General features: G+C 36.1%; 1 protein-coding gene across 3 annotated transcripts in view; it reads right to left on the reverse strand.

The window, feature by feature from the left end:
* Positions 1-13,721, reverse strand: part of LOC150090634 (NAD kinase-like) — a 109,887-nt gene that overhangs the window by 12,360 nt on the left and 83,806 nt on the right. For all 3 annotated transcript variants that reach the window (XM_090371921.1, XM_090371903.1, XM_090371912.1), the window contains exons 8-10: positions 7,054-7,153; positions 6,776-6,933; positions 4,453-4,535 (exon numbers count right to left, since the gene is read on the reverse strand). In XM_090371921.1, the coding sequence (XP_090228047.1) occupies positions 4,453-4,535; positions 6,776-6,933; positions 7,054-7,153 (341 nt within the window). The remainder of the gene's footprint in view (positions 1-4,452; positions 4,536-6,775; positions 6,934-7,053; positions 7,154-13,721) is intronic.

Here is a 13,721-nt window from a genome sequence, read left to right on the forward strand (position 1 = left end):
GTATCGAAAGCCTTTCTAAGATCCAAGTATATAATATCAAAGTTATTCTCTGCATCCAGTTCTTTTGTGACTGCATCATAGTATCCAATCAAATTGGTCAGGCAAGACTTCCCCTTAACAAAACCATGCTATGTCCGAGCTATAACTGAAGTCTTGTCTAGATGATCCTGCAGTGCTTCTTTAACCAGTGCCTCAATTAATTTTCCTGGAACAGAAGTTAAACTCACAGGTCTATAATTACTTGTGTCAGCCTTTGATCCTCCTTTGTGAATTGGGGTGACATTTGCACATCTCCAGTCTATGGGTACCTCCCCTGATTCCAAGGAAGCTCTCATAGTTATGGCTAAGGGTTTGCTTACTTCCTTTGCTGCCTCCTTTAATATAACTGGATAGATCCCATCCACCCCAGGTGCCTTTCTTGTGTTTATCTTCAACAATTTCTCCTCCACTTTACTCTCAGTTATTACAAGATTATCTAGCTTACTGCCAGAGTTGAATACACCTCTGGCATTCCCCTAGCTGAATAACTCCTCATGTGTGAATGTCGATGCAAAATATTCATTTAGTTTGTTAGCTACCTGAGCAGGATCATCAATATCAAGTGGACTAATCTGATTCATCCCCTTCCTTCTAGAGTTTACATAAGTAAAGAACTCTTTGCAGTTTTTCTTTGTATCCCTTGCCAAAGATTTCTCGTAATCTACCTTTGCCTGCCTAACCTCCTTTGTAACTTGGTTACAGATCAACTTATATCTATCATAGGCTTCTGTGTTAATTTATATGTATCCCATGCATTTTTCTTCTCTGCCATATGTCTCATTAGTTCATCTGACATCCATTTAGGCCTAAACCTTGAACAATATTTCTTAGTTGGTATGTAAAGCCTAGTAGCTTCCAAGATAAGTTTTTTGAATGCTTCCCATTTTGAATTTGCTGTTGGTAACATCATCAGTTAGTCCCACTGTATAGAATTTAAATACTGTCTCAGACCATCGTAGTCGCCTTTACAAAAGCAATAACCCTTCCCTTTACCCCTGATGGTAGTAACCTCTTTGAGTAAATCCCACTTCAGCATACTGTGATCACTGCCACCTAGTGGTACCTCTATCTGCAGATTCTTAATGCATGAAGAATCACTACTGATAATCAAATCAAGAATATTATTCCCTCTAGTTTCCTCCAGAACATACTGATGTAGAAAACAATCATCGAATAAATCCACAAAAGCCTTGCTAATATGCGAGTGACCAACCCACAAATTCCAATAAATATCTGAGAAATTAAAATCCCTCATTATAAGACTCTCTGATTTACTGGCCCACTCTATTTCCCTGTACAGTTTCTTATTATACTCATCATAGTCATTACATCTATAGCACACTCCGATTCTCAATTTTGATCTCCCAATACTTATGTCACACCGAACTGACTCGACACTGCACTGTCCAGCGATGTCAACTGGCTTCACTTCCTTGGATTTTGTGTGTTTCTTAACTAATAGCATAACCCCTCCTCCCTTCCTATCCTTTCTGTAGACGTTGTACTCCCCAAATTCCAGTTCTGCATTCCTTATATCTGTGTGACACCATGTTTCTGATATCCCAACAATATCTGCCTTTGATGCTTTGAGCAATACATCAAATTCATCAAATTTATTTACCAAACTCCTAGCATTGGTGTACACGCAAGTATACATGCACCTGTTCTTTTTCTTAGCTACCCTAACACAACCCATATGTTTACTTGTGCCGCAATGACTCCCAGCAGTCTCCGAAATATCCTGCATCTTGTTTTCCAGGCTTCTGCTCATTCCAATAGAAGCAGTGCAAGAATCACTTTCACCTCTGCCAGTGGCTACTATTAATCTATTAGTCCTTGTATCCCCCTAAACTAGCAGTTTTCTGACCCACCTAACACTGACTCAATAGCATCAGCAAATATTCTTGCACCCTTTCTATTTAAGTGTATCCCATCCCTGTAGAAGCAGTCCCTTCTGTTAACAAGTACAGACCAGGCTGAAAAAAATTCTACCCCTTGAGCCTTGCACAATCTTTCCAGGGCCGAATTGATTGACAAGGCTCTCATCATATACTCCGTCCTATCGTGTCTGGGCAGAATTGCAGACACTTTCAAATTCAATCCTAATTCACGCCTTTTTTTCAACAGTGACTTGTACTAGTTAAGTAATTCTGCCGGTCTCCTACTCTTAATATTATTAGTGCCAACGTGTACAACTATATCACCTTTTGTGCCCTTAAAAGATGATATGCGCTCTACAACATCATCAACCTTTGCCCCTGGCAGACATATCCTGGTCCTGTTCCACCTATCCTTTTTACAAAGCATGTTCCCCATTTCCCTGACAATAGAGTTACCAACAACTACTAGTTCCTGTAGGCCCAGTGCATTCTGCCTTGGGGGTTGCCGCTGTGTTGCATGATGACCAAGTGCAAGCTCTGGCATTGATGTGGTAGCTGAGAGCTTGATGGGCCCCTCACTTTAGATCCTTTAAGGGCATCCACCCTGTCCTTCAAGCTCTCATATAGGCCTATAACAACGCTGAGTTGTCACCTGATTTCGTTACACTCCTTGCATTGCGCACACACAAAGACATCCCCCATGGCAATATCATGTCCCGTACCTGATTTCTCCACAAACATCATGCAAGCAGTGCATTTTACAAGGCTGTGATTCAGAGGGCAACTGCCCCTCCTCAGTTCTCCTCTGAGCCACAGCACTCCCATTAGCATGAGCCTTTTGCTTTGCTGCTCTGGTCTGAGTCATGATTTCGATTTAATTTCAATTTCAGTACAAAATTATAACCCTAAACTTGTATCCCAACACAGTTATAACTGTATATATTTTTCAGTATCAAATATTATCTACGAGTTCCATTTATATAACTTCCGTATCAAGTTATGTATTAATTAATTATGTTACATTTGTAATCTAAGTCGTTATATGTATTTAGTTAAAAGTACAATTTAATTGACAACGAAGTTTTACAAAATGAATAGATTTTGCTGATTAATTGACAATATTATATACTATACTATACTATACTAACGCTATCTAGTTCGGGATATAACGTATCGTATAACAATGGCGCAAGTTACGAACGGTAAATCTACGGACACTAAAGTATTAATTAACTTCCAAATCTCGCTGTCTCAATTCAGAATAAACTAACGATCCTGACTAGGTCTATAAGCTACTTATAGAAAATAATTTGATGTATCAATTGGTCAATAAAGCGGCTAAATATGGCTAAAAAATTCTCATTCAGCGGAGCTGCAACTTGTAACACGTGGATATGATACCCTTACCGATACTTTTATGCAATTACAAGGCCGAGTAAAGAATAAATACACCAGATTAATCAGAAAATGACAAAATAATGCTATATTACTAAATTTAAATCAAAAGTTTTAGAAAAACAATAATTTCAAATCAATAAATAAGAAAATCCACTCAGCAACTTTGAACACGTCTGGCTCCCACTAGCCTCGTCAGCAGACTGTGACCTCCCAGATCACCAGACTTAAATCCTATGGATTTTTGTATCTGGGATCATGTAAAAAGCTTGGTGCACACTTCTGACATTAACACAGTTGAGGAATTGCAGCGTCGGGTTGAAGGAGCCTTTCAGCAAATCAGAAATGACCCAGGAATGCCTGAGAGGATTCACAACTCAATGCAGAGAAGACTAGAAAGCTGCGTATGGATGCAAGGACAGCATTTTGAACACCTTTTGTAACATCCTGTAACATGTAACATCTGTAAAATCCTGTGGTGTTGAAACCAAAAATTAAAAATGTATTATCTTATGTTTAATAAAACCACCCTTACCAAAAGATTCACAGCTTTTTGCTAAACTAGTGCTCCCATAGTCAGTGGCAGATATTAACAGAAAATGTTCATTATTTCGAAAAACGTTCATTTGTGGCCTGATGTTCACTGGGACTTTTTTGCTTATTTTGGTTTGTACTTTTCACCTTTAAATTATTGACCATCATTTTTGAAACACCCTGTACAGCAAACTAAAATAAGATACAAAAAAAAAACAATATAAAATCTTATGAGAAGCTTGCAAGGCATTGTGCCTCTTTGTTAACTCAAAAAATACAACAGTAGGTCAATACATTGCCTTACTTCTTTTATTATGATCTATTAATTTTTTTTATTAAGATCTAAATAAAAACTTAGATAAAGATTTTATTTAGTTCTTAATAAAAAAATTCTCTATTATATCCTTCTCAAACTTTCAGGTTAAAAAGTTGATCATACAAATTACAGACAGCTATCAAAATTTAACTGCATCCATTCAAAATGTTGCCTATTGAAATTCTTATAAAACTGTTATATTTAACTTTTAATTCAAAATCAGTTTAATTCATTTAAATAAACTTGTGGTATAAGAGAGATATGTCTCAATATTAAACTACACCATACCTATCTCCATGTCGAAGTTCTTGCCTCTTGCGGCCATCAAAAGATACCCATGCTAAATTGCGTGACTCTGGTGACACCATTATCTTTAAAAAAAAAAATTGTTCTTATTATAAAAACAATAACTAGAATATAATATCTGTATAGTTAAATATAAAAAAAAAAAAAAAAAAAAAATTTTTTTTTTGCATGTTTTATGATAATGCTCATTGTGGAAGCGTTTATAAAAGCTTCCATAATGAGCCACACAGAAAATTAAAGATCTGTCTGGTGATTATACTGTTTTATGTACATGATTTATATTATCTTTAAAAATCATGATCTTGATTTTTAGTTTTTTTTTTTTTTTTTTTAATTTTTAATAACCGACTTCTGTAAATTGTGCAGATGTCTGTTAAAGCATTACCTTTAATTTACACTTTTTATTTTGGCAAAAAATATTGAACTTTTAATTACAGGGCTACATATAATACATAGTATCAAATTAAAGTTATTATAGATAGATATATTTTTTAAAATTCTAATTTAGCTAAAATGAAACAGTTTTGAAAAGTAAAAGTCATGAAAAGAACTCTTTTAGTTCCTGTCAGACCTCTTTTTAAGCACCACTTTTGAAATATAAATAACAGCATATTAGATTAGACACATCTCTACATTTCATCCAAAGTTATTTTTTGTGTATATGTCTTTTTCTATCTCTAAAAAAAATATAATTAAAGCCTAGAAAAGTGCTTTCAGATATAAGTTTATAACTGGAAGCAGCCACTTCCTGTATGAAAGTTCCACAATTTAAACACTATAGGAGCTGTCAAAACATTATATAATACTAAATTGTGCCCCATTTTCTGGTAATATTCATAACACTTTATCATGTCACATTTGCAGAAGAAAAATCACAGAAACTACAGTTGTCCTGGCAGCATAAATTGACACTGGAGTGTGTGTGTGTGTTGTACCATTTCCACAATGCATATCATTATCTTTTTTTTTATGCCATTTCCAAAAGGAATATATTATTAGCCATCTTTTCATAAAGAAAATTATAACTACAGTACACCAATAACTTATTGCATGGCTTATTTCACTGCTCAAAGGGATTGAACAAGACTGCTGTTTCTAACAAGACAGTGCATGGATCAGTACTGCTAATGCAGCAATGGCAATGTCACATATTCTTTGGCAACCAGATAGTTTTTGTCTCATTTTAGGATGGATGTAGAGCTGTTGAAACAAGTACAGAGAAGGGCAATGAGATTAGTGAGGGAACAAAGAGGTGCTCTTACCAAGAAAGGCTTAAGTTCTGCAAATTGCAGAGCCTGGAGAGTAGGCACAAGGTGATCTGATTGAGGTGTATAAGGCCTTGAATGGGTTGAGCAGGCTCAGTTCTGATGGGATTCTTCTCACATTATGAACCTGAGGGGGCATAAATTCAAACTGAGAAAAAACAGTTTCAGAATAGATGTGCAGGAATTTGCCTTTAGCCAGCGAGTGGTTGATTGCTGTAACAAACTTCCATCTGTCGCTGTGGAAGTTAATAGCTTAAATAGATTCAAAGAAGAGTTGAACAAACTTTTGGAACATATGGATGGGTGAACTGGGAAGTTTTTTTTTTTTTTTTTTGGCTGATGCTGTATAAGCTTGCTTTCTTGCATAATATTCCACTACTAATCCTAATGCAATGCTAATATCAAGAGATCTGTAATCACCGTGATTCCATAGCTCATTCGCCTGATTATTTTTGCCAGGACTTTCTGAAACAAAACATCATTTTAAATACTGATTCTCAATTAGAAGAACTGCAACAGAATACTGATTATGCTCCTTCTTCAACATAACACTTACAATGCTTCGCCATGTTCATTAAAACGTAACAAAAAATGATACAAGCATTTCTACATCCAATCTATGGTTATCTTTCTTTAATTTGAATCTATAGCCACATTGTTTGTTGCAGCTTAGAAAAAGAAAATACACCCCACACAATTAAGTCCGCTCAATCAGATCCCCACAAAAATGACTGTAGCAACCTTCTTGGCTTGAAAACCAGGGTTCCTTTCTATGTAATATAGTGGCATACCAACAAGTTGATAATGGTAGATTTAGCCTTTAATGTTTTGGGAGTTGGGGACAGGGAATAAGTCACATAAGAAAACATGGGCACATCCCATGTTATCTTTAAATATTCTGGTTACAGAAGCAGAGAGTGCAGGAATATGCTCGTAGAATAAGCTCGGAGGGCTAATTACCTAAATAAAAAATATAATAAACTACAACAAACTGTCAGTATCCAACACAATTTATATTTATAAAACCTGATATTACTTACCTTAAGTTCCACACCAGCAGGTACAACTATAGGCCTAAAGGAAAGTGAATGAGGACATATAGGTGTCACCATAATTGCAGGAACACTGGGGTGAATCATAGATGCACCAGCTGCTACAGCATATGCAGTACTGCCAGTAGGTGTAGAAACAATCAAACCTGAGTAAGAAAGTATGGTTATAGTTATGTGATACTTTTATATTTAATTACTTTTTTTTTTTTTTTTAAATCACAGCTTTAAATTATTGTTTGAAAACTGGATCTTATGCTGCAACTTACCATCTCCCTGAACAGTTGTAACATGTTTCCCATCCAGGTACAAATCAATATTAGATAAATAAGGTGAGGGCCCTCTATCCACCACAACTTCATTGAGTACCTAAAAAAATAAATAAATTTAATTTCTAGTATCATAAAATAAGACTAAAATAATGAGTTATAATTTGTTTTCAGGAATGAAAACAAAAGCAACCAAGGGAAGGGCAAGGCTATATTTTAACCCTTTCATCTCCATGATACTACATGTTAGGTTGGGAGTTGATAAAAGTATTATACTAAATTTCTCTAGGCAATATTGGCACTTCAAGTATATTATAAAAATAAATGAAATTTGTACCATGAAAAACATACTATATGCTGGCTCTCTTGCATATAACAATAATAGTTTAATCAATATTATAATTAGCTGATCAATTAATTAAAAATAAACTCTAAACCCTAATTCAACAAATGCTACATATAATTTTACAAAACCTCAATATACGGTGGAAACAAAATGGTTTAAAAAAAATCAAAATTTACTTCCCAACACCCATTCCACAAAGGTGCACTGACATGTAACAGTGGACTTTTGTGGAAGGGGCAAGGCTGGATTTACAGAAGTGCAGTGCTGCAGTTGTTCTGGGGAGCCAGCCCCATGAGCTTGGGACCCTGGGCAATGAGATTACCATTGGTACAAGGCCCTCTGCAACTTTATTTTTAGGGCCTCTAACATTGTGTGTACCAGGGCACCAGACTACATAAATCTAGCATTGGGAGAGGGGGAAAGAAGTCTGGTATTTTTAATATTTTTAACCATTTGATATTGTCACAATAAACCATGTCGATAATCATGGTGTCTTAATATCAGAACCAATGCAAACTGATGTATAAAATTTGAATATGCTGGATAAAGTTTGATAAGAAATATTTTTAATCCTGTTTTTGTTGCTAATTTCTGGTTAATATTTTACAATTCAAGCACTGCCCCTAGTAGTGAAATCCTACAACTGCATCCTTATCACTCAACACATTAATTATAATTAAATTATAAAAATTATTTAAAACATTATCCATAAAATGATACTTTTACATAAAAGGTTTGTATAATAATTGATAATAACAATTGTCATGTTTTTAAAATAAAATAAATTTTAGTTATTACAAGTCTTTAACTCTATTCAGCACCTAGAATGAATCAGCCTGTGGCCAGGGCCACATTTTCCATACCCAGTCAAAAAACTAGAATTTTTGGCACCTATGGCCAAATATCAGAAATGAGCCTTTGCTTTTCTATTTTTATTATTATCTCATAATTAAAATAAATGACTTTATTTTAATTATTATATAATTAAAATTTAAATTATATTATATTAATTAATATTATTTTTATTTATTGATTGTAATATTAATTAATTATAATTATTATTAATTTTAAAATGAAATAAAAATTATTATTAAGCTATTATCCAAAAGCCCACTGTTAATAACTACTTCCAAAAATAATAATTGTAGTCATATTTTTAAAATAAAATTAATTATAAATTCAGTTCTTTTGAGTCTTTTCTTAACTCCTTGTCATACCCAACTCCAAAATTGCAAATGCTTCTAAGACCAATTGCTAGGTCAACTCTAAAGCGTATTATCTACAGCAGGAGTGGGTAAATTTTTATAAATAGTAGGCCAAATGTCTGTGAGGTACATGTGGGCCAAATATTTTTTAGTTCCCATGATTTTTAGGATTATTAAGATGGTGTATAATGAAAAAATTGTTTATTGTAATATTTATACATACATATGTTACAAATTAAGTTACAATATGTCACGTGTTACAAATTAACACGTGACACCAAAGCCTATGATAGATACAAGTTAATCTGTAACCAAGTTACAAAGGACATTAGGCAGGCAAAGGCAGATTACGAGAAATCTTTGGCAAGGGATGCAAAGAAAAACAGCAAAGAGTTCTTTACTTTAGTAAACTCTAGAAGGAAGGGGATGAATCAGATTGGTCCACTTGATATCGATGGGTCAACTGTTGATGATCCTGCTCAGGTAGCTAACAAACTAAATGAATATTTTGCATCGACATTCACACATGAGGAGTTATTCAGCGAGGGGAATGCCAGAGGTGTATTCAACTCTGGCAGTAAGCTAGAGAATCTTGTAATTTCTCCTCCACTTTACTGAGAGTAAAGTGGAGCAGAAATTGTTGAAGATAAACACAAGAAAGGCACCTGGGGTGGATGGGATCTATCCAGTTATATTAAAGGAGGCAGCAAAGGAAGTAAGCAAACCCTTAGCCATAATTATGAGAGCTTCTTGGACTCAGGGGAGGTACCCACAGACTGGAGATGTGCAAATGTCACCCCAATTCACAAAGGAGGATCAAAGGTTGACACAAGTAATTATAGACCTGTGAGTTTAACTTCTGTTCCAGGAAAATTAATGGAGGCACTGGTTAAAGAAGCACTGCAGGATCATCTAGACAAGACTTCAGTTATAGCTCGGACACAGCATGGTTTTGTTAAGGGGAAGTCTTGCCTGACCAATTTTATTGGATACTATGATGCAGTCACAAAAGAACTGGATGCAGGGAATAACTTTGATGTTATATACTTGGATCTTAGAAAGGCTTTCGAGACTGTTGCACATGGAAGACTGCTGCACAAATTGGAGCAGTGTGGCATTGGAGGCAAATTGCTGCTATGGATAAAGGGGTGGTTGAGGGGGAGAAGACAGAGAGTGGTAATCAATGGACACCTCATCGTGGACTAATGTTATTAGTGGAGTCCCTCAGGGCTCAGTGTTGGGTCCATTATTGTTTTCTGTATTCATAAATGATATTGATGATGGTATATCAAGCTTAATGTCCAAGTTTGCAGACGATACAAAGGTTGGCAGGGTTGTCAAGGACACTACTGACACTATGCTGCTGCAACAGGATCTGGAAAGGTTAAGCAGATGGGCTGAGAGGTGGCAAATGAAGTTTAACATTGACAAATGTAAAGTACTACATATGGAAACAGCAACCCCAGAGCAACATATCAACTCTGTGGTACTACACTGACAGTGGTAGAGAATGAAAAGGACCTGGGGTAATTGTGCAGGCAGATATGAAGTTCTCTGAGCAGTGCAGACGGGTTACAAGAGTAGCTCATGGTGAATTGTCAATGATATACAGGAATTTTTCTAGCAGGGATAAGGAGGTGATTATTCCCTTGTATAAGGCAATGGTCAGGCCGCACCTAGAGTACTGTGTATAGGTCTGGAGGCCTCATTTCAAGAAGGATGTAGAGCTGATGGAACGAGTACAGAGAAGGGCAACAAGATTAGTGAATGGAACAAAGGGGTGCTCTTACGTAGAAAGGCTTAAGTTTTGCAAATTACAGTGTCTGGAGACTAGGCTCCAGCGAGGTGATCTGATAGAGGTGTATAAAGCCTTGAATGGTTTGAGCATGCTCAATGCTGATGGGATTCTGCCTCTTGCTCAGAATAATCACCTGAGAGGGCATAAATTCAAATTGAGGAAAGACAGATGTAGGATAGATGTGTGGAAATTTGCCTTTAGCCAACTGGTAGTTGGTTGGTGGAACAGACTTCCATCCCTTGTCGTGGAAGTTGATAAGATAAATAAATTTAAGGCTCAGCTGGACAGGTATTTTGAACAAACAGAGGGGTGAAGTGGAAGTGGTTTTTTTTTTTTTTTTTTTTGGCTGATGCTGCATAAGCTTGCTTTCTTGCATCAAATGCCTCTACTAATGCTACATATAATTAATTTTATTAATAAGAAAAACAAAATACAAATTCAATAGAAAATTACAAAAATACAATTCTAGTAACAAAAATTGCAATATTTTATTTTTATAATATTTAATGGGAGATTTGATACTGTTTATTTTTATCAGTTAATCGATATCTGGATTGATACTTGTCGTAGCAATGCGCAGAGTATTTTCTAAATTTATGTCAGAAATTCCATTAATTCAAAAAATATATATACACTATAATAAACAAACAGCGTGCCATTTATTATACTTACAGGGTTGTTAAAATTAAGGTATCCCTATGTAGAGGTCTCTAGAGTGAATTCTAAGGCTTGTACTGAAGAGAAATTTGGACAACAGGTACAATAAAGAATGCGCTTGACATTTATTGGCAAAAAAATTGGTTACAAAATTTGTCACTATATGGTGCTGTGGCAATACAAATCACTTGAACAGCGCTAAAATTGTTCAATGTGTCCTCCATTTTGGTCAACAACAGTTTCCATTCGAGGAACAGCATTTTCTACAGCAGAATGTAACATGTCAACTGGAATAGCCAGCGCATGACGTCTAATGCTGTCCTTCAGATCTGCCAGAGTTTCACATCCTTCCCAATACACCTGGTTCTCCAAAAAACCGCACAACCAGAAGTCACTTGGGGTGAAGTCCAGTGATAGGGGTGGCCAAGATGTCTGGAAACAACGGCTGATGACCCGTTTGTCTGTAAAGTGCTGCCTTAGCAATCTCTGGACACAATGGTGAATGTAGGGTGGCACACCATCTTGCATGAATATGGTATCCTGAAGACACCCACGTTGTTGCAGCTCTGGTATTGCAAACTTTGCCAACAGTTCATAATATCACTGTCCAGTGACGGAACAGGTGCGGGGTCCAGTTGGTGTTACCTGTTCAAAAAATGATGGCCCAATCATGAATGTGGCCGTAAATCCACACCACACTGTCACATTTGGAGAATGCAACGGGACCTCTTGGATAACTCTAGGGTTTTCTGTTGCGCAAATGCAACAGTTGTGTGTATTCACTTGTCCATTTAAACAGAAGTGGGCTTCATCACTCCAAAGGATGTTCCATGGCCAAGTGATATCCACTGTCATAGGCGCCAGAAACTGAAGTGAATATATGAAACGAATATCTGCATCACCATGCTTTAACTGCTGTAGCATGTGCATCTTGTAAGAATAGTACTGCAACATGTGACACATTACTAGCCTTACAGTGGAATACAGCATGTCCACTTCATGAGAAACAGCTGGCACACATGCACTACCATATGGAGATTGACTTGATAAATCCACAACAGCCATAGCCACATCTTCAACGCAAAAGGAGTCCACTCATTTTCAACCTCTACCTGGTTGAACACCAAGATGTCCTGTTGCTTCAAATTTTGCAATCATTTTGCAGACAGCATAAAGAGTCATAGGTCCATGCCTTATGTGCTTCTGGCACCATAATTCTCTGATAGCCGCAGCTGCTTTGTTGCTGTTCTGATAGTACAGCTTCACTAATAGTGCTTTTTCCTGCAGCATTGCTGTTGTAGAGTAGGGAAACATCTACTGTATGATTTTGAACAGACTGCTTTGCTTTTATACAGTACAGTAGAGCTGAGTAGTGGCACTGTGGCAATAACTTACAATTATGCAAATAACTTACGCTATTTGCATAATCATAACGTGCCATACAGTGACAAATTTTGTAACTATTTTTTTTTTTTTTCAATAAATGGCGAGGGCATTCTTTATTATACCTGTTGTCCAAATTTATCTTCAGTACGAGCCCTAGAACTCACTCAAGAGCCCTCTACATAGGGATACTTTAATTTTAACAACCCTGGTGTATTTTGAAAACGACCGTGAGTCAGAATAAGTACGTTCATGAGCCAGAGTTGGCCCGCGGGCCGGTGGTTGCCCACCCCTGATCCACAGTATAATCAACAAATTAAATTTTAGACCCTTCACTTCCAGTTTTCTTTTATACACCCCCACCTCCCACCCCCCCAGCTGTGAAATTGCATATGTGCTTTACTGATGCAATGTCAAAAATATTTTATTTTATTCAGCAAATCATACATAACAATTACCAATTTACAGAGCAAGAGCAACATAACAAATAACGGTAATCCTTCTCTCTAGAGCAGTGGTTCTCAAACTTTCTGAGCCCACGCCTCCCTTGACCTGTAAAATTTTCCCAGTGTCTCCCTTGACGTAAAGCATCTATAATTGTGCAATTTCTTATTTTTAATATGTTAATACAGTAATTATTAATACTACATGCAGTGGTGGATTTAGCACTTGAGAGGCCCCAGGTGCAATTCAATTTTGAGGACCCCTCTAAATATTTTTGGTACCACTACAGTGTGCATTCTACATGCACGTTTTTACTATAGCACGCACTCTAGATTTGGTGTTGCGGTTTTAATCATTTTGGTGGCGCAATTCTTTCATACATATTTGAACTAATGTTTAAATGAAAAAATGGCACAACTAAGCATTAATGATAATACGTATTCTACTTCAGATTCACTTAGTTCGCATAGATATTTCATATAATATGTAGGGATATTCGCATAAGAGTTTGCTAACTTCTCATATTAAATTATAGTTTTATTCAGTAACGGTAATAATGATGAGTGTAAAAATAAAAAAGGAAACAATTTTTTTTTTTTTTTGAGACCTGAGATTTGAGGCCCCCTCTATTTAAGAGGCCCCAGGCGTGCACCTCATGCGCCTGTACGGAAATCCACCACTGACTACATGAAATAATAAGCATCTGTAGTTCTAAATTAAATTACGTTAGTAATTTAGAACTACAGATGCTTATTTCATGTAGTATTTCTAAATTACGTTAGTAATTTAGAACCGCTATTGCTCTAGTTCTAAATTACTAACGTAATTTAGATTA

Source organism: Mastigoproctus giganteus, chromosome 1, assembly GCF_048544385.1.
Source record: "Mastigoproctus giganteus isolate SK-2022 chromosome 1, ASM4854438v1, whole genome shotgun sequence".
NCBI lineage: Eukaryota > Metazoa > Arthropoda > Arachnida > Uropygi > Thelyphonidae > Mastigoproctus > Mastigoproctus giganteus.